Genomic DNA, 22,889 nt, shown 5'->3' with positions numbered 1-22,889 from the left:
CTATAAAACATGTCAAGGATTGTCTGACAAGGTACGTTTTTAACCATTATTAGTCATATTACGCAATCCTGGGGCTATAAAAATGAATTATAATAAGATGTGGACACTCTCACCATGGATGAAACACATTTTGGAGATTATATTTTTGTGTAAGGCATCAACTCCTCAGTCTATCCGTTTCCAAATGACAGTTATGAGTGGTGAGAAGGGTTTTGACCTAGACAATGTGGAACTAATTAGGAGTTGTTGTAAAATTTGCAAAGTATTTTGTGGTGTTTTGTACAGTAAGCTGGCTGTGATCGTTCAACAGTTTCAACTGAGACAGTGACTTAACTGTCAAGCAAACCTTAACTGTAATCACTGTTTTGTGAACAGTATATTGCAAACTCCCTACTTAGGCCCTTATTATACTTATAAACACTTCTCTGCACACATACATCTCAACTGACAAAGTACTATAAAGGGGTTGACCCTAATTAGACATGATTCATACTTAGCGGGAGCATAAATTTTCCTTCACATCATCTTTGGCTACTATGATAAAACCGGTTGTTGCATACAGGTTTAGCCAGGTAGATAAGTAAAGTATGAAGCAAAGAACACTGTGTTGGTCTCATATTTGAACTAGCTTGCTCGGCCGCATAAAGAGCTCAGAGACCTTAATTTACAGACAACTCTTTTATTTTAAAACGCATTGAGAACTTTGTTGACACTATCACAAATGAAGTCCCTCTTCATATGAATCCTTATCAAGATGTTGGATTCTTTAATGTTTTGTCAACATTTTTACTAGTAAAAAGTTGGGTTGGATGTTTTTTGGTGATACAAAAGTAGATTGGTTAGCTGCATAATCATGCTAAAAGAAAAATATTTTTTCAAATTGAAACGATGAAACCTTGAATTTGAAAAAAATTGTGTTTTTCCCTGAACAGGTATCATAAAACCATTAATTTGATTTCATAACAATATCATTAGGATTTAGGATTAAGACCACAGTCAATAAGCAAAGGGAGATAATTTAAACATCATATTAACCCAAAAATATATGTACATATTTAACAATCTAGCTTCTACTAGGTTAGTCGAGAACTTAAAACGATCGAGAGCTGGACAATTTACAAAAACAAAAATTACCACAAGTAGATTATAGATTTGGGAATGTGCTATATTATAGGATAAAGGAGAATCAATTTTTTTAAAGAATAGAACAATTGAGCAAAAATTTAATTCAAATTGTATGAGTCAGAATACTTTTAAGCACACATAAAACTAATAAAGCTTTCCCGGCTTTAAAATGAGACAAACGATCATTTTACAAGGTTTTATCTTGGGATTTAAACTATAATTTTTTTTTTAATACAGCAATCATTGCAATTTAAGGAACCGGTTTATTCGGGTATTTTTTAAACTGATAATTTGAAACTCATGCACATTGGGGAACATCACATTGAACTGAACATTGTTTTTTAACTCTTGTAAGTACAGTATTTCAGTCCACATTACCCTATTTAACATTATATTTTTGGTTTTGTAGGCTTTTACTCCTCCAATATTTTGGTTGGCCAACCAAATAGACCAAGGATAATCAAACCATAATATAGATGCAAAAAAGTCCTTAAGCAAACATGGCCTTAATCATTAAATAGGGGAAAAAATAGTCTATGTAGAGAACAACAAAATCTATAAAAATAGCTGTTTATTCAGACTAAAACTGTACAAGTACTAAAAAAATGTGCTGCACACAAATGGAGGGGGGCTATTCTACATTTACCCACAAGTTTCCAAGCAGCAAAGCAAGAACAGATATGCAGTCAACCTCTTGGACACAAAACATTCTACATCTACAAAACCCATCATTAGCGTTACTGAATACTGACAAACCAAGCAACAATTTGGAAAATCAACAAACCACCAAATACATAGCGACACTCTAAAAATCCATTATGGAATTTCAAAAGAATTTAGAAAGGTAGGAAGACTTGAAAATATAACTTTTGAGCATCAAGATCAGGTGCTTTTGACCCTTGCTTCTACATCTAAAAATCTTGTCATTAGCTTTACTTTACTGACAAACCAACTAACAACTTTGAAAATCAAACCTTGTCAACAAACCATTTCAGAATACATTGTGATACCCCTAAAAACCAATTTTGGATTTTTTAAAGAAGAATTGTCAAAGAGTAAGTTACTCAATAAGTTATTTTTAAGCAGTAAACTTAGATGCTTTGATGATTACCCAAGGCATGGACTCTTTGCATAGTTTTGGAAAAAAATTCAAATTTATAAGGGAACGTGGGTTAATTGTACTGGACGTTAAAAACAAGCTGTACTGAACAATGTACAATACTGACCTGGACGCAAGGCTTGCGCAGGTTGACACACAGTCCGTCTGCGTCTTTGCTGTAATGCTCCACAAGCTCTTGTAGCGTACGGAATGTCGTCCGCCGAGCGATGAAGAAACCTCCTTCATCCAGCTGACGGATCCTGTAGTGCTTAACTGTGTCTCCATCCCTCACTAGAACCAAACAGCTTTATTATACGGTTATATTTACAGGTCCTAGATTGCTTGGGTAAGTAAAAATATAAAAATACTTTTATAAGGTGTTTTATTTAACACAACTCAGATTAAAAGTACAGAAAGTAACTGTTGAGGTACAAAACAAGCTCATAAATGGCAATACTGCTTCCTTTACCTCATTACTGATCAGCTGATTTGCACTGATGCATTACGTTCTGTAATTATGGTTTAGTAATTATTGAGGATTTATTATGGATAAGATTTAACATTGTGTTTTCGAAAGCTCAAAGAGTATGTATTGTTAAGAATACATTAAGTTATTACATTAAGTTTATGCCAAGAATGGTTTGCAATTACGTTTTTAGGTGAGATCCCACTACCTAATCATCCTCAGGTTGAATAAAATGTAAAGAACAGTAATACGCAACTTATATTTTAATTTTACGTTCTTGTTTTGATTTTTATCACTCTTATCTTGGGTTGTGTTTTAGAAAAAACATTGTTATTGTCTTATTCATAGATTACCAATAACACTAATCTGTCTAGACAACAATCAAACAATGCATATCAGCTGATTGCTAATGAAGTAAAGGAAGCAGGGCTGCCAACTTAGGAGCTTGTTGTATCCCTATACATGATTCTCTGTACTTGTAATCTGGGTTGTGATTAAAAAAACCCATGCATCAGCTAGGCTCCGAGGACTCTTAAGGGTGAAAACATAGTGGAGTAGCGAGACTAGAGTGTAGAGGAAGGTGTAGCTAAGCGGTTTTTAGATCATACATGTACGTAGGAGCGGGGAGCATAGTTTTTACCTGCACCAACACGCCTCTCCACTCGGAAATTCTACCCGGATTTCTTTACCTCAAGGGTTTTACCTCGAGGATCGAGCCTCAGTGGCCAAACCGACTATAAAATGTAGTATTTCGTCAGTTTGTGAACACCATCCTGATTGGGACAAGAAATAATTTATTACAATGCCTGAATTGATTTTGTGTAATTATTCTTGTCAAAAGCTGCTGTTTTCCCATTAAGTGACATATTTAATACACAATTCATCCTGTAAACATTCATTTACAAAACCAGTACATTTTACCCTCATGACAGATAGATCAGTTTTAAATTATATTCAAAAGTACTGTACTTCAGCCTTTTGACTCGCTATCGTCACCGCTCCACTACGTGCGTATGCAGCTCTGCTACCATCGTGGGGTAAAAAAACTCTCAGCTACGTTCTCTGCTACAATCTAGCCACGCTGCTCCACTATGTCTTCACCCTAAGCCTAGGTTCAAAAACTGTACCACCCAGCACCTTAAGGTCAGAGGGGAGGTCAATAGAACTTAAACTCAAAATACAAAAATCCTATTCCAGATAAAGAACTCTAAAAATCCAATAACAAATTGAACTATGAGAGTTAATTCAGTTTCAGATATGCCAATTAAAATGTATCCACCAGAAGAATGGTAACATTGAGCAAACACTAGTTTTCATTGTACATTGAAAAGCACACCTGATAAGGAGTAATCGTTGCGTCTGCTCTCAGAGTCTCGTATCAAGAAGGCTCCGTGGTCGTTTTCAGGCAACAGAAGCTTCTTCTCCGCTTCTATCCGCTTTATCTTCCCGAAATACCAACTGGAAAGAAAAAAGAATGTTCAAAAATACTGTATAGTAATATTATCTCTATTTAAATCATTTTATAATTTTTTTGAGAGGACACAGCTTATGGGGGCGTATTTGAACCCACTTATGAATTGAAGATGGAAGTAGAAATGTAGATTGAAATCAGCTGTTAGCCTACTTCAGGCCATTTTATCAAGGACAGCTGGGCGTAGTTTCAAAATATTAAGTTACAGACCCAGTAGGCCTACAGTTTTCTCAGTATCAGCGACCTTTTGACCACTCAGCTAACTAGCTTAATCCTATCAACTATAGTATTCTAGAAGAACTCTCAATAATAAATTAATTTATTTATCAAGTCCTAGAAACTGTCAAAAAGTCATTTAATATTTTACGTTTTCAGGATTTGTATAGTTTCATATTTCAGCGAATCACTATTAACCAGCCTCAATCTGCTTATATTTGTTTAAATATTTAAAGTGTGGTAATATTTAATTTGTAATAAAAAAAATTTAAATTGAAGATTTGCTGTCGTAGGTATACCTTTTGTACACAATGTACATAATGACTAATGAGCACGATCAAGTAACCCCATACTGTACAAATTGTCATGTTTCATAAAATATTGTAATGCCCAAAACTATAATAATATAATATTAATAACGATAACTTAAGGACTGGTTTAAGGGATTTTATAATGTACGTCCAAGGATCATACCAGAATGTGCAAAATAACTGAATATTTCCATAATTTTCCATTATTTTCAAGAAGAAACAACATTTTACAGAAAAAATTAGGTTTACAGTTAAAAATTTACTTCAAAAATAATTTTTTAGGATGCCATTTAAAATAGCGCATTTAAAATAAATAAATGACATTTTGAAAATACTGTACCATGTTAGTAAAGTAAATAATAATGCGACCATAAGCACATTATTAGACATAACGGTATGTTTATTTATTTTTTAATACTGTTTTAGAAATATTTTGTCATGTATTTGAAATGACATGGGGAAATAATGGGGCTGGTTTGATACTGTAAATATGTTGATACTATGGCAATCGGAAACTATGCATGTTTATCACATACGACCATAGGCATAACTGGAAGACCCCAAGGGGGGGGGGGGTTACACGATCCGGAAAATTATACATATATTTAGCTTTTTAAGGCTATTTGAGACATTTGAGGGATTTTAATTGTAAAAAATCACGTTTTAAGTTTAAGATATGCTTCTGCCATCGATATATAATACACAGCTAGAATAAAGTTGAGTTCAGATTTCGGTCGATCTTATGTCAGTTTCCCAGTCGACACCTAGGTCGACACCCACAACTCATTACGTCGCAGCACAGAGTTAGTGATCACGTGACTGCACTGAGGAATGTCGGGAATCCTCGCCGGGCAATATCCGACCACAGACCACCCTCAAGGTCACAGTAACCGACACAACACACACAATACACAAACCTCAGCTCATCGCCTCGTGTGTGTGGCAAAACAGTTTACAGTAGAATTGCGTTATAACTACAAGTTTGTTCAAATAACGGATAAACACTTTCATTGGCCGCATGTAGGCTCCAATGCCGCTTATCTGAACAAACAATACAGCACTCTAGGCCTAGGTGCAGCACTTGCTTATAGCTTTGACTATAGAGTGTCATAGTTCTTTTCAAAGCCCCAGATAACAAAATCTGAAATATTGCAGAAATGACTCAGAATGAACAAAAATCTATAATTTATCTCTTCTGACATATTAGTTAGGTTTGGATTATGATAGGATTGGATAAGTCATGGGACGTTTAAAATATAAAAATCGCAGTGTTTATAATATTCAATATAGGCAACTTTAGCTTGGATAAATGCATAACAACTACATGGTGTAGTAACAATTTAAACTAAACAAATTGAGAGATAAAATAAATTCAACCGCAACCAAGCAGTCAATCGGAGTAAACGAACTCGTTTGAAATTAAGTTTTCATTCTGATTGTCACGCAGAAAGAATCTTTGACGTAATAAAATGGTTCGAGCTTTTGAAGTCCGAAATACACTTTCATGAAAGAAATTAGGCATTGATTAAACAAAATTCAATCTGTTCAACATACTTAATACTTCATGGTTTTTAATACTTTTTATTGGAATGGCGACAATACAAAGTAGGCATTTAAGGCCAAGTATAAATGGAGATTAGTCACAGAGAAGTATTACTTCTCCGTGGATTAGTGTAGTTCATACTCATCGCGCGATCTAGTGTGTGCGATCTTGTACTTGTAGTCTTGTTAGTGACTAAGGCCGACATATTCCTTAGACACAGCTGTGTAAGCCCATACAGCTAATGGCAACTAAGGGACCTACAGTTTTTAGTGGAATCCGAACCACATTTTTGCCTTGGTCCAATTATCAGGATGGTACTGCGGATAGTCGTAGTACTTACTAGAGCGAACGTTAATCCACACCAAGGAGTATCGCATCCACAGTGCATGCCAATAAATATCCACAAGTCGTGACATCCTAGTAGCTGGATTACAGGACGAAGCCACCGTCCCAGTCATAGCAAAGTTGAACAAGTGCATTATTGAGGATGTCAATTACATAAGCCCGCTCAATCAGCGAAAGTGTCAAGACGTCAGTTCAGTTTGGCAGCAGTGATGACCGATGAGAACCTTGGCGGCTGCAGTTGGCACTCCTGACTGACACCAAATGCCAACAGATCAGCTGTTAGGTTTCCTTCCTCCAACCGTGTGCGGTATGCATCTTGGATATCTGCCACGCTGCACTACTCCATTCACAATTTGCCTCGTTACTATCGATATAGTGTAAGAAACTTGTCACAACAGTACATTGTAATGCTAGGCTCGCTAAAGCATTTACCGTATAAAACAAAAATAGAGGCTTTGATCATTTGTGGTCCATCTCACCGTAGGATTTGCAATAGCGTAGCCTAGATAAGAAGAACAACCAACGTGTCTTTGTTTACATTGAGCCTAAATTCACACGTTGTTCCTTTGTTTTGTTCAAAAATCAAGTTATTCTTTACCTTTTGTCAGGTTGTTGAAAATGTGATCATGTTAGAATAGGATAGGTATTTCACTTTCATAATAAAAAAAATATTATACTTCCTTTTCAAAATACATTGGTTAAAAGGTATCCTAAACCATCCTGACCTGACCAATCTTGAATGGGAATAGCTTGGAAGATCTTGACCAGATAAGTTTATCTCACTGTACTTATAATTAAAACAATTTAAAAGGGTAATCTAGCTAATAACTTGATTTGTGAATTGAGCAAAAAAACTAAATAACAATGTGCGTGCGAACTCGACTCAATGCCTATAGCCACTGAATTGTTCTTATTGGAACATGCGCCAAATGCTACTCCAAAGCGTGCGGCGAAAAGACTGCGATAACCTGCAATGGAAAATCTCCCATTTCTTTTCTGTGGCTAGACGTCTAGATGGATTAACTGTCCACGTCAACCCGTATTTACAAACGGCGACAAATCTATTAACTGATAAGCACTTGTTACTGTGGCAGTTAACACGTTGGAACTGATAAGGCGTGCGCTTCTGATAAGAGTTCAAGATTGAACTTCAAACGTGACCTAATCTGCATCCTGTCTCTGCCAATTAATTATAACACTATAGACAAAGCTTTAGTATGTTCAAAATCGGTACACCAGCTGGTAATGTTGTCTCGACGAGTAATACTATAGACTATGGATACAAGTATACATCCAATTCCCATACTGTAGCCAGTTTTAAGTGATAATTCACGCAGTTTGTGAGCCACCGGCAGAAAGCGCAGATAAGAATACGGGTTACTGTATTGATGCCGACCAGATGCATAGCTCAGTCAAACTTCGTACGGCTTTAAGCAGAGCAAGATCTCCAGAACAAAGTTACCTTGCCCAAGAGACAATTTTCTGTACAGGTGGGTTTCGAACCACCGGCCTACACCATAGCCACAGGTGATAAGCCGGATTCGAATACTTTCCCCATGATAAAAGACCCATATCAACCACCTCCAACAACTAATTACTCAGAACGTATGAATGTAAGCCAATAACTTATAGGCTGTTTACAGTTCGAAGAAACACGATAAAATATGAAAGTTTTTCCCAAGTATCTGCGATCAATACAGAGAGAAAGTGTACGGATCAAAGAGGACATGAATTGCAGGAAGATCGAAGTATACTGAGAAGACGGCGGGTAAGGAGCGATCAATCTACAAGAGTTGACAGATTATTTGATTGTTGATCCTTCAGTATTGAGCTAATCAAATCAGCGATATAATGCGATGTTACTTCCCGGTACAGACAGCTCAGTACGCTATTGGGCCTTGGACTTGTCTATTGTCTCATCCAAGGTGTCTACACCTTCAGCTTGTAAACAATGCGATTAACTAGAAAATTATCTAAACTAAATATAAATTTAACCATCTCAGAAAAAAAAAATACTTCGATGATGACAGAAATATTACTAGATCTAACTTTACAATCCAATACAATTTAAAATTAAATCATCACCAATATTTAATGAATTTTTATTGGTGATTTTTATTGAATTTATTCCAATATTACAGTACCAGATCTTGTTGAAGATTACAATCCAAATTCATCCGGCAGTTTCCCGTTTGAAATACAGTAGTTCCATAAATCGAAATAGTTTCTTATTCTTATCCAGCGTTTGCTGATAAAGTAAATAAGTATGATATAAGTAAGTAGGCTTATATATGTATAACTAAATATTGATCGCAATTACAAACATAGCTTCATTCCCGCTGTAACATAAATATCCCTGATTTAAATTAGGAATCTCAAAATTTGCGTGGATCAGTCGGTCTGGCATTAAAATCCCAATCCATTCATTTTCTTAATAGTAAACCATCTTCAGTTTTCCGTTTGAATTCAAAACTATTTCTACATAGTTTCTTACTCTTCTCGAGCTGATAATCTTACTGATCTTTCTGATAAAATAAGTAATCATAACATAAAAGTACAGATACATTTATAACTAACTTATAATGTATAGCATTTTTTACAAAAATAGGTTTTCCCGCTATAACCAAAATATCCTTAATTTAGGAAAAAGCCCTAAATTTAGCGCATATTCCTTGCTATCCCAATTCATCCTGCTGCTTTCCGTTAAAAAAAAACCAACAATTTATATCGTGTTTAACTCATCGAGCGTTGGTTATTAAAATCTTCAAGCATAATATCAAAGTAAAGATATCTCTATGAATAACTTGAAATCCACCGTGATTACACAAATGAATTCCCCACTATAATCAAAATATCCATTATTTGCAGCGCAGTGGTGCAGCTAAGCGCTTGCGTCGGCTCCTCATTCTTTGGAGTTTAGATCAATAAAACAGCCTCATTGCTGTGAATGTTGTGTAATGTTTGCCCAATCACGTTGGTGGTTAGCGTGACGTTTCAATCATGATTCAATAATGATACAAACGGCGTTTTAAATATTCTACTGTTGTGTATGTGTATTATATGACAACGGGGCAATATCAATATAACGTTGAACGTTTACAATAGCAAAAACCCTAGTTTCTTGAACAAATAGAGTAACAATGCACAATCCATAAGTGAAAAACAAAATAGTGAATCCAGATATTACAAATTGTGAAATGATTTGGTATTTACATAGGACAAGGAGTCAAAGTGTAAAAATCTTTATAGGAATCAACATTATTTCACTGGTAGATTATCATCGCCATCCCTTTGCACTCTTGCGTGTTACCTTGGTGAAAAGGGTTGTAAATCTTCTAAATCCTTAAGATAAGGACAGGCTCACAGCCGAGGAAAGATAGGAATTGGCGAGAGAGCTTTTCTCAACTGGTTAGGTTGAGTTAGTTTTACGAAATCAGTTTCGCGTGAAAAATCTCTCCTTGGTCCAACAAACCCCGTTCCAATTCTGTCGGGACAATCGCAACTTTGGACCATATCGATGCTTTGGACTTGCCCGTGTTTATGTCGGTGTTAATGCAGAGGGGGCAGGCAGCAACTCTACCTTCCTTACAAACATGAAGTTTGATCGTTTGATGTTACCCAAACATCTTTAACCTTCTGTTTAACTTGTTTTCTTCGTGTTCTTGTTTTCCCTACAACACCTACACTCTTCACCAGTTAGTAGAACTTGCACCCTTCACCCACAACAAGGCCAGTGGGTCCAGTCGCCTACTTGTGAGTCTGCAGCCCAGCAGCATTGCCTGTACCGAAACCTATCAATACTAATACACAAGCGGAGTTTTTGCTAGAAAGTGGATAATGATACTTTCTACATGGATGCCGGGGGCGCGCCGGCGCCGGTCAGGTCGCCGTCCGTAGTACGGCGCCGTCGCGGCGATTTGAGATTGCAAGAGTGCGGTAACACAGTGCATTACTGGGGGTGTTAAGTGTTTCCGATCAAACGAGCTCCTACAACTGGTCGTGAAAGGAACTTTTCATCTGACATTTGAAATCCAACTTCAGCGAAAACCTCGCTGTTTGGAATTCTACACGAGCCCACACATCGTCGTTTGAAGTCCTATCCCACACTCTTTACAGTTTGAAACCCTCCTCACCGCTCTTTACCATTTGACATCTCATGTCAGCCCATTTGAAATCCTACACACCGTCGTTTTAATTCATACTTGACGTTCCTACTTTGCCGTTTGGAATCCTCCTTTACCTCTTCTTTATCATTTGAAATCCCACTCCGGCCCACACTTTGCCATTGAAATTCCAGTAAGCCCCTTCATTGTCATTTGAAATCCTACCTCAGCCTTCATATCGTCGTTTGAAATCCTCTCCTCGCTTTAAGTCCACACTTTGGCCTTTGAAATCCTAATTCAGCTCACACCTCATTTGAAATTCTACTGCAGCACAATTTGAAATGCCAATTCCTCCAACCATAATATACAGTCAAAAAAAATCCGTATGGGTTATAACGGGATTCTTAAAACGGAGTCAAATTTTCTAGTTGATGAGATGAACTTAACAAGCCTAACTGTGGACTTCTGACCAACGCGTCACGAAATAAACAGAACAAATATTGTGATTGGCGTTGGTGAAATCCACACCTCAACAACAGAAGTTAGTACAAACCAGCTGATACCGACCATAAATTACACAGTTTAGAATGAATGCATACAAATAATACACCAATTAGTGACAAAGTCCGCGCTGACAATGAACAATCCAGCGGTCGCAGCAAATCATCCGCAGACAGAGCGACAGAGCAAGCGTCTGGTACAAAAATAGCTCAGCAAACAGCTGACTCTGAATGAGACCGTGAGAGTTACCCCCCCCCCCTCACTGGAGAGACAGGTTCCTCGGCATTCCATCCTCCAGCTCCAGCACAGCCTCCAGGACAGCCTAATCACACCGCGGCCACGCTAACCACACGTGTGCGGACGTTATTATCTTGCGGACGAGATATCAGAGTTGAACGTTCCCAACAGGTGGCTCCGCTATGGAACTGTTGATGTTCGAGTTGTTTGATTTTACACTCACTTCAAGGGTCATCTATGTCGAAGGTGACATTTTACTGAAACCACTGTTATTTAGACCTCTGCATCATTTACTATGGCTAAACATCCTTGACTTGTCCCAGCATCTCTGTTTTGGTCGCCTTCATCTGGATTACATTTGGCTATACTCTTTAAACGAAATTCTTCTTGCATTCTCGTAATGTGCCCAGTCCATCGTATTGTTTGTTGTACTGCTAGTTAAATTAAGAGGGTGATTTTATCCGTACCTATCTTAATGTTCTTTTGTGTAGTAAATTTGTGCAACTCTTTAGACTTGTTTTTTTACAACACGTAATAAAATGTACAGCGATTGGTAGAAGTGCGCTTAAACGAGGTACTTAGCTCAGGAGTGGTTTGGATACGATAAAACATCAATTAACCCTATTACCAGTTCGTTTAAATTTCAAAGTTGAAACGACTGGTTATGCATCACCTGCCACACTTTCGTTCAGAACCGTTTACGCCCAACAAAGCTATAAAATTACGGTTTCTGCATTACTAATCACACATTAGGTTGTTACCTAGGCCTATTTAGAAAAGTGGGCGACACAAGTTTTATTTCACAAAATAACCTATATGTATGGCTCCTTCAGTCACCAAAGATAATTCAAGCTGTACCAAACCTGCCCTACCTTCTAACGTTGCTGTATTTGTTTGTGTATGAGAATTTACACCATTATCATTTTTAAAGGGTTTTGAAGGGAACTGTCCAAACCTTGGTTACTACCCAACATCTTTAAAGTATAATTAATTGATACCAGTAGCCCAGTTAATACTTGCATAAAATTTATAATATACAGCTTTTCAAGAAGAAAACCTGCCCAAAATTAAATCCGAAGCATTTACCATCCAGCTCGTACTAAAACCGGACAATAATACTGTATTGTCTACATGATTCAGTATAAAATCCCGCAAAACATAGTACATAACCCTATTTCAATCCAGTAACTGCTTGCAAAACATCCATCCCGCGATGCAATCTTAACAAGTTACAAAAATAAGTCGAGCACAAGTTTCCTTGAAACATGAACGGAATTCGCAAATATTCCAAGAAGCAAAGGAACCTGCAAGGTTGGGAATTCCGAACAAGCTGGTAATTTGATTGCGCAAGGTACTCTTGTTGAGGAGAGAACTTTGCAAAATTGCTACTTTATGACTTTGACGATTGAACACATTGTTTAGAGATTTTATTACACTGAGTACCACGGTAATAGAAGACATGAGCTATTATTATATGACAACAGTCCTAGTCTAAAATTAGGTATCGATGGTGTCATAGATTCCGTCATTTAACACGGTTTGACGACTGTCGATGCTGATTGTTCATAATTAATTCAGATTATATTATGCGAGTCTGATAGCATACTGCTAACTAAATTAAAAGTAGGACAAGCAGCAGAATGCTCAATCATAACTGTGATATTTTTATTTACGCGAATCTTTCAGTCCAACGCTTGAATTTCAGTCCTGTCCTTCTTAACGAGCTTTACTATAAAAATACAAGGTATTATAATAATACTACGAACAATACAGAAGAAGGAGTATCTAACAAAAGTTCACAAAGTAACTTAAACCTGAGACTATACAGGATTCGATATGATTTGTTTTTGTACCTTGGCAACATAAATTATAGATTTTCATTACCGGTAGTGTTTCTACAAACGCATTAAAATAAACATTGATGTAAAAATCGTACATCGTCTTTTATGATACAAATACTTAAAATTAATTCAATAACAAATCACGTTGCGTAGGCGACTACTTCCAATGTTTATACTATAAAGAACATAGTTTAAAATAAAACTCTTATAGTAAAAATTAAAGGAAAATCAATTTAAATTTTGGCGTAGTCTTTTAAGTTTTAAAAAGAATATAAAACATAACTGTTGGAACATTTTCGTGAAGGCTGTGAAGTAAAACAGATAAACATCAGGTCAAAACGTGTTGCTTGCGTAGTTAGCATAACTGGCTTCAGTTCTAGAGGATCGGGTTCGATCTCAAGCATACACAAACGTTTGGGGTTCTATCTGTTTCTAAAAATTGCGTACACCAAAGGCTTCCCATAACCTGGATAAAACGTTACCCAAGACAGTGCACACTGAAATACCCCTATATGGATTATGATCGATTTCGAGCACTAGTTCCCAGTTTGACGATCTCAATGCCTCACTTGATCAACGCAGCCTCTGTCGCTTTGTCTTAGTTAATTACCACTGTTTAACACACAATAGCAGCAACTCCCAGCTGGCCTTCCATCGCCTACAGAGCCGTGGGGACTATACTCTGCACGCGGCGACTTGGCAAGCGAAAGGGGTGAAAGGTGTGCACGATGACGCTGCGACTATTCTCGGTCGAAGATGAGTTGGCGAATTGTCTCCACACACACAAATTCGGAGTTGTTGCCGATTTTCTACAGGACAAGCATGTTGGTAAGGATCTTTCCCACAATAAGCTTAGCCCTCGGCTTTTTCGGAATGTATTTAGCATTCAGTGTGCAATACGTAAAACAAACTAACGTATTCAAAATGGCTGAACTTTAATCTATACATAAGGAAGTCTCCAAATATAATTCCGGTTTAACATGCTTAGCCAAAAAACTAGACAAGGTGACAGTTTCTAACCTGTTCCTAGAGCCGAATTTGGTTTTAGATTTTTAACCATAGCGAATTTCTATTTATAATCAAATTTGAGTTGGGCACGAATACATTTAAAATCATTAAACTGTGAGGCAGTTTTGTTCTCGAACAATTAATTGGAAAACCAAAGAAATTGAAGGAATCAAATTCCGCATAGGTAGTATTTGAAAAAAAAACCTTACAGTCAATGCCTTAAAAACGCATACAGTTAATTTTTTACCTTTTCCCTTGGTAACTGAGAGTTCCTTGGGCTACATTAATTTGCCCTCTGCTTTAATATTATTCAGATTCACAATCTAAAAAAACCAAGGTGTTTAGGATAATAAACACCTAGCAGTGAAACTATAGTTTATCATATAGTTAAAATACTAGTTTTCTCGGTCAACTGCTGTATAACAACAAATCAATAGTTAAGTAGTTTGATTAGCATTAAATTCAGGCCTTTCTCGTAAACCTTGAGCCACTTTAACATTTTGTATTTATATTTTATTTTTTAAGAACTCAGAATAATGTTTAATTGCTAAGGGGGCCAATTTCAGAGGTATAAGTCGTAACTCTACAACTTAATACCCTACAGAAAAAATCCTCAACACTACAACACTGTACAAGATATCTCCAGATCCGAAAGAAAACATTACAACCGCTCTACAGTATACTATTAGGCTAGGTCATTGTTCTAGGTTATCGGTCGTTTAATTGCCAGCACTGGGCAACACATGAAGAAATAATAATTAAAAATGTATCGTCTGTAAGTAAATTAAGCACACACGACTTCCACGACTTAGTTTTGATTAGACATATAAAAGCACTAGATTTGATCGCACATCTATAAGTGTTGAAGTTATACAGAAAATGACTTTAGTGACAAGACAATGAAGTTGTAGGACTAGCCATTTTCTCCACTGAGAAAACATACACGTTAAACGTAATGGCTGATCAAAGATGGTCATAGCAAAGGGTAAAGATTAAAAATCGAATCGCAAAGTAACATACTCGTTTGGTTTGTAATGGATGAATTTAACAATTTGGTAACTTTAAACTGGAGTTTATTTGTTATAGTCAAAGGTTCAATGATGTTAGGCCTACTTAAGTCTTAGTGCAGAAGAAACATTGGGTGTTTTGCTATGCAGTGGTGGCGGGACGGGTTCGATTCCCGGCATATCCACAAAACTGTAATATGCTTGGGCCACTTCCCCTTAAAGCGTTTGAATAGACTTAATTATAAAAATTCCACTGGCGTCAATCAAAAATAGTTGGGATGTTTTATGATTTGCGAGTGAGCAGATGAGGCCGAAAGACCATTTTCCTTGAAAATAGAATAGTTATGATTCCGAAGGATGACCCAAAGGTAGTGGGTGACTATTGATTCCCCCATAGAGTGCGACACAAACTTGAACAAGAATGCATTTGGGGTACTTTGGAATCAACAAAACTCAGTTTCTGAACACATCCAATATTGCGACGTCTCCAGCAGCCTGCGTCTACACCAGACATCCTGGTAAGGATTCCACAAACCGGGTTGTCGGGTCCGTGGAAGGAGAGTGAAGTGACACGGCATACTTGGACACACCGTTATTCTGGACACTGACTATCCTAGGATAATTGACGTGCCGTATCCGATACAAGGGTAGCTGAAGCAAATCCGTCTCAGACTGTTTGATTATCAATCAGCAATCATTATGGGCTCAGTATGTTGAATAGAAAAAAGAAATTCTGAAGGAGCAGTTGTCATTGAAATGATTCTCTCTTTCTGAAACTACTGAAATGGCTAGGTCTTTGTCCTATGTTTACTTATTTGCAGATGTGATCACAGGTTCACTATGGTTCACAAAGCGAAGAGAACATTGAAATCAATTTGGTGACATATTTTGAGATGTTCAATATTTCTAAAGGTGAAAAAAGAATGCCTTTCTTAGGATTGTCAACCATTTTTGTCTTATCAAATACGATTACGATTACTTATCTTTCCTCCAAAAGACTTCGATCATTTTTGCCTATGAAATTACCGGCATGGCAATACATATTGGTACTCAGATGCGGTAATCGTCTTCCAAAAACTGAATTGTAGGTTTCACTCAGAATTCCCGGAGCAAATATGCCTTGAAGCTGTTGGATTTTGTCAGTGACTATAGAATCTCAGGGTCATCGATCAGGCGTCCTTGGTCTATCTAAGCCTTTAGGGCCATCTTTGTATCAACCTATATTTTACCGATGTACACTTCAATCCTGTAGTTAACTTCCGCAGGTTAAAGTGGACGTAGTTAACGGAGGAAAATTAACAGTAATTGAACACGGAAATTTTAAACGGTGTTGAAAGGTGTCGAGACACCTCTTCCGCACAATCTAATACTAACTGTCTTCATCACCTCAACTACGGCAGGACTTATGCTAAGCTTACAAAGCACATAAACTCGCACCAGTCCGACAACCAGTGTTGATTTCCGGCAGACAAGTACTCAAGTACTGTAGTCGACTAGCCGTCCAATCAAGTGTGCATTAGTGTCCCACTCACATTGGCATCTGGCCACACGTTGCGTGGAGCTAAGGCTTTCCGTCAACAACAAACCAGCAACTTGTCTAGGAAGCGGTCTACTACACTGATTGTGTAACCGGTAGATAGTAGTAGTAAAAGAAATATTTTAGGTTTCAGGCCAGGTTCTTCTAAATACGATCAATTGTTAGATATCAGACAATTTTTATATCGAGTTCCAGGAGGCGTTACTCCGAAAGGTGTTCGAAAGACATTCCCATGGGGTTTTCTACATGAACCACGTCGATTGGTTGTTGGATACCAGACTATTTGGATATCGAGATCCAGGAGGCGTTATTCCGAAAGGCATCAACTCCGAAAGACAGCTTCAACACAAACTTTCGGAGCAGTGCCTGGCAGTGCACAATATTTCGGAGCAAAGCGTTGGGCCTCCGTTGATCAACTCAAGGAGGCCCCATTGCGATCTCGGAAACGGCAAGAATTGGAGAAAACTTCAAATTTGGGAATTTCTTTTATTTTTTGTGCCAGTTAAAATTATGAATTTAGATTTTTTTAATTGAGCCGACATTTTCCAATAAAGCGGCCAACTTTGAAATTTCTTATGCAACACCCTATATTTAATCATGTTTTCTGATAGAACAAGCAATTTAACAACGTTTTTATTCTTGACATTATTTCTACAATGCTACTAGTTGTTCACTGAACACAATGTTAACAGCGATAATTAATTGCGAATGATAACGTAATTTTAAACGCTATTTGGAACCAATTACTAAGAATCATAGCATGCGGTGTTATAAGTTTATTAGCAGGATGATGTGAATGCGCTGATAAGAGGAAGAGATTTAATTTGTGTTATTTAATCGATATAACACACACAGCATCCTACACAGCATACTGTCAATAACTGTATACATTAAACCGGCTTGTCGTGGTGTAAGAGGACGTGAAAATATTGTTAAGAGGATTAACAATGATTTAAAATAATTATTATTTTACTATCGACATAAAACACTATTTTAGTGATGTCAATGATTGAAGCATTGAAAGGATTAAAATTCAATTAAAATCAAATGCATTGATTGATTTGTGTTTCACTAATTGATATACAACAATCATTCTGTACCAATTACAACATAAAAATAGTGTGTTATCTTATCAGCCTAGTACTTTGAGGATATGAATGAACTGATAAGAAGATATGGATTTGTCAATTGTGTTTCATTAATTGATATAAAAAACGTTGATTATTTCCTGTACGGATCATTGCAGAGAGGAAATCTAGCCCTATATTATGATTAGTATTTAATTTCAACTAAAGCATTACATTCTTTCTATAATACAAATGATCTCTAATTAATTGTAAGTAAATATAACGAAATTAATCTTGAGCTCTATGTGAGATAACAACGTTGATTATAACCTGCAAGCCAATTTTAACGAGTTCCATGTTAAAAGCCATGTCATTTAATAAGTCGGTGACGACAATTAAAGTTACAAGATTTGTTTGTTGACACAAAATTGTTGATCTTCGCAAAAGCACCAAACAACAGCCTTCAAATTACTACAGTACATGTATATTTTAAAAATATACGTTTCTTAGCAATCCAAAATATTGATATGGATGCCAACAAATTCACATTCTTGATTTAAAGTGAATTTAGACATGAGTGGTAATGAGTTATCTAAAGAAACTCCATAAGCATTTATTTAATGCATACAACGGTCCATACATATTACCGCTGACCTTTGTGTTTATGGGCTAAGTTGCACCAGAGCGCTTTCTTTTGTTCTGTACATAATCAGCTGTTCTGCAACAATCGGGAGAATCAGCTGTAGTATATCAGCTGATAGCTAAAGTCACGTACACAAACCTACAATCAACTAACAAATACTGAAAAGATTTCGTAGCTATAGCTAATACTCGACAAATAGTCCATTTATAGAATAAGTCACCACTTACGTTAAAGTTTGCAATACTTTCCATCAGAGTATTATTTATTTAATCTGTTTATCATTACAATAAAACAGGAAAAAGTTAATTATTTGATAGTATTGTTCTTTGGTTTAAAATTGTAATAATATTTTAGATAACACATATTTCTGCATTATTAAAATAAAAGTATAACCCCATTCGTATGCTCTACTTGAATCCTAGTAACCATAACTCGGCTGATTTTTCCACATTAGGTTCGAAATAAATTTAGTAACAATATCCCAAAAATACTCAATATATTAACACACGATTTTTCCTTTCAATGTTAAGTTTTGCTGATCTTGAATTACACCCTCACTATTTTTCCTTATTCCATATTTTTATGTACGCAATTGCTGTCAAAATCTGAGAAAACATTGATTTAGCAGCACATTTCACCACACCAACTATTTATGATCGCAAAAATCTAGAAACACATAATCTAATTTTTGTGTGTTTGCCAAAACTGTTCTCAACCCCGAACTTGTTAAAATTAGAGGTACAGCAAAACACACAGGCTTCGATAATGACGCGTTTCTTTGTCCAAACTAGTTAAATTGTACAAATCATAGTTCAATAGCGACGATTCAGTTTCAGCATGCTGGTGTCGGAAGGAATGATAACAGATAAGACGTATCCAATATAGATAAGACTACTACTGGCGACTGGCACGGCGTGACAAGTCAATATAAACAACAATGGACTGTTGACACTGTGATAAATAACTATTCGACATTCAATAGCACTCAATGCAAAGATTGATAGACACGTATCACTGGCAAAATCATTACTTTACTAATACAGTATTCGAGATCTACATGCAAGTTCGTTCAAACTATTAGCAGTAAAATTATGACGTAAAAGCGCATTAAATTTCTCACTGCATAAATGACGCTCAGAATCAAGTTTGACCTGACTTTTATAAATATCAATTAGATCGACGAAAAATTTAATCCTAAAAATTTAATGGTTTACGTAACAAATTTCTAACGTAAACACTTATGCGTAAGATTGGTTTGTGCGTAAGACTTATGATTAAAAAAAAAAAAAAATTGTCTTCAACTGTCTCAACAAAAGGTTGAACAGCAAGCAATACTTGCATTCTTATAAAGGATCATTTTACCATGGATACAGTTATACCGTAGTCCTTGAAAATGCAACACCATGATCCGCTGTTGGGTTTTTACATCGGCCATGGCCGTAGAAAGCCAAGTCCTTCAAACACCCCGTAGCTTCATCCATCCAACAAGACAAAGAACTGTATAAGAAATCTAACAGTCTCCCAGGGTGAAAAATGAATAACAATTCTAATTAATTGTTGAATACGGTACATTAATACATAAAACACTTGATAACACTTTGTTTTCCTACAGTTACCTAACAATGTACATGTTCTCTCACTGATTTGATTTGAAAAAGCAAAGTGGCTAATTCGCTCATCAGTGAGACAATGTTAACATTGTCACTCTAATTACCAGGCAACGTCGTATGCGCGCGAAATACGTTGGCAGCACTGGCTGTAAATCAGCTGGTCAGCTGTTGTTGTACTGTTGTATTTGTCACTTCACATTAAATGTTATATTAAAAGTTCACTTCTGTGTAAAAATAGGTTATGTTTCTTCACCAATTTGTTTGTTTTATGGTAACAGTAGGAAAAGTACGTATAATGTGCAACTCGAGTTTTCTCACTAGTTGCACAAATAACTATTTCCGCATACAATTCGTTATATTGTCATCACTTGCTACACGACTCCACGATCTAAATCAATGCAGCATACAATTTTTCAGTAAAAACTTTGTAAAATTCAGTGATTCATTAATTTGAGTCAAATTGGTAGACAGTAATTTTCTACTCACGAAACATTTTTTTTGCATCAGAGGCAAAAATGGGCTAAAAGCTAGTCCTCTAACTTGTGTCCCTATTATTAGTAAAATATCCCACAACTTTGAACACCGAGTCTACTACTAAATCTATGAACAATTATTGCTATTTCAGTTTATCTATAAGTCGGATAAATTCGTCATTTTACAGTGGAAACTTACGAATGGTAACAAACCATTACCATTTTCAATCTTAACCCATCGATGGGATAAATATCCCTTCTTCAGGAGTGGAAATCCCACAACAGGTTACTGTCTGAGCTACGTTCTACGAAACATCTCCAGCAAAACTACCTTGACAGGTTTAAATCCAAAATCGGAGAACCATCACGTAAAACCCTTAGTGGGAAATCCAAAATTATGTCAAACAGGAAAATGTAACACACACAAACGCCATTCAAAATGTAAGGTGAACTTGTGATTTATTTAAATTAAACTCCTACTCTGGACGACCTTGTAAGTCATCTGAATCTTAGAAACTATTTTAGTTTGCTATCTGCCTGAAGAGCGTAATAGTCCGATTCTATTGGTTGTGACCGCAGACTAGAGGATGTCTGGACAGCGCAATAGTCAAATTCCATATTTTAATGGCGTAAAATATGTATTACAATTATTTACAACGTGTGAGGCATTCTACAAAGCCAACCGACAAATCTGCGAGCTACAAAGTTAAAATAAAAGAGCTGTGAACAAAGGCCAAGAATCTCTTTGTACAAACCACGGTGTTGTATTATTCTGTGGTCGTTGCTACACATCGTATCGTGCGGGCGCGCTGCCAAATTTGCCGACAGACCTCATTCATTTCTCTGTTGCTCTCTTTTACTTTCGTCGAGCCGAGAATGCCACTATCGCTGACAGGGTCAGAAAACTTCAAAAACAATTGATACTCTATATGACGTTTGTATTTACAACCCGCCAGGAAATTATGATAAAATGAAATGAAAAACCTATTATCATCACTAACAAAGTTTTTAAAACACACCTCTACAATAGGTGGAATTGTTAATTGACGCAATATACTAAATAGATATTTCAGGTTCACAGTTGAAAACAATAACTCAAACTAACCAAAAAACACTTTCGAATGACAGAAACGCCACGATGACATTGTGCCATAAATCCAATTCCTGTCTTAAAAAAATGTGCCGATATTTTACACCATATATCGAGAGGTTTAAAATGTTATCTGTGATTTTACGTGATAACTGAAAACGTGTTTGAAATATTATTGGCAGTCCGAATGTGGTAGCGACTGTGACTCGTGTTCAATTCTGACGATCGTGTTCACGAAAAGTCTTGGTTTACTGTTAATGAGTATCCTGGTTTAATGTTTAAGTCCAGGTTTTGCTTTTTTGATTATGTTCAAGCTGTGGTTTAGTGGTCAGGTATAGGGTCCATGTTTGGGTTCAGGATTAGCGTTTCTGTTCATGTTCAAGTTAAGGTATAGTGGTTTGGTTCACGATGAACTAGGTTTCGTGTTCTTGTCCATGTTTGTGTCCAGGTTGTGTTAAGTGTTCATGTCTAGTGTTCATGTTCAGTACACACGGTGACCAGTATAGGTTGTTTGCTATGTGGTGCAGGAACGGCAAGGCCAGACAAGTTCAAGTCCGGTTACAATGTTGCACGGTCATATCCACGCCCTACAGTTCAATTCTGACCAGACAAAATACTCCTTATGTTTTAGTAAGCATTTCCAAAATTTATCATTAATCCAATATGTAATTTAATGTTACAGAAACCTAAATTAATAGAGAAAATTTAGTAAACTTCTCAAAACAATTACCAGTGAATTATCTGACGTAAGCATCATAGCCCGATTGAATGGGTCTTAATTTGATTGTATAGGCTTAAGACCTCAAGTTTACATAACGTTAAACTGTCTACTTCTTTTAATCTATGGTTAAACAAAGATGAGTACCAACTAACTTGGCATTTAAGACAGCAATTGATACACTGGAGTTTCGCGATAACAGAAAACTGAGCAACAGAAAGATAACAGAAAGTATGCAAGTTAAGTATAATTATGATATGTTTCAAAATCAAACCAATGGAAGAAAATGGTCCGAATAATTTTAAACGCTCAACGTGTTTGACGGACAACTAATACATTTAATACTATTTCTTAGTACAAAAATTAAATAACAAAATCTTGAATTGAGGAGTTAATCGATCGACCTTAAGCGTCACAATTAGCATTTTGATTGCACCTATTTATACAACCATAATCAAAATTTACTGAATACCAAAAC

The 22,889-nt window shown here is 36.4% G+C and overlaps 1 protein-coding gene across 2 annotated transcripts in view; it reads right to left on the bottom strand.

Annotated features, from left to right (window-relative positions):
- Positions 1 to 22,889, bottom strand: part of LOC128996311 (tyrosine-protein kinase Src42A) — a 60,731-nt gene that overhangs the window by 11,149 nt on the left and 26,693 nt on the right. For both annotated transcript variants that reach the window (XM_054421554.1, XM_054421555.1), the window contains exons 2-3: positions 4,027 to 4,148; positions 2,352 to 2,515 (exon numbers count right to left, since the gene is read on the bottom strand). In XM_054421554.1, coding sequence (XP_054277529.1) covers positions 2,352 to 2,515; positions 4,027 to 4,148 — 286 coding nt within the window. The remainder of the gene's footprint in view (positions 1 to 2,351; positions 2,516 to 4,026; positions 4,149 to 22,889) is intronic.

The sequence above is a fragment of the Macrosteles quadrilineatus genome, unplaced genomic scaffold (assembly GCF_028750875.1).
Source record: "Macrosteles quadrilineatus isolate MER2022 unplaced genomic scaffold, UCM_ALF_1.0 Scaffold_6__1_contigs__length_79288215, whole genome shotgun sequence".
Lineage (NCBI taxonomy): Eukaryota > Metazoa > Arthropoda > Insecta > Hemiptera > Cicadellidae > Macrosteles > Macrosteles quadrilineatus.
The sequence above is the reverse complement of the archived record's forward strand: the minus strand, read 5'-3'. Positions and strand labels throughout refer to the sequence as shown.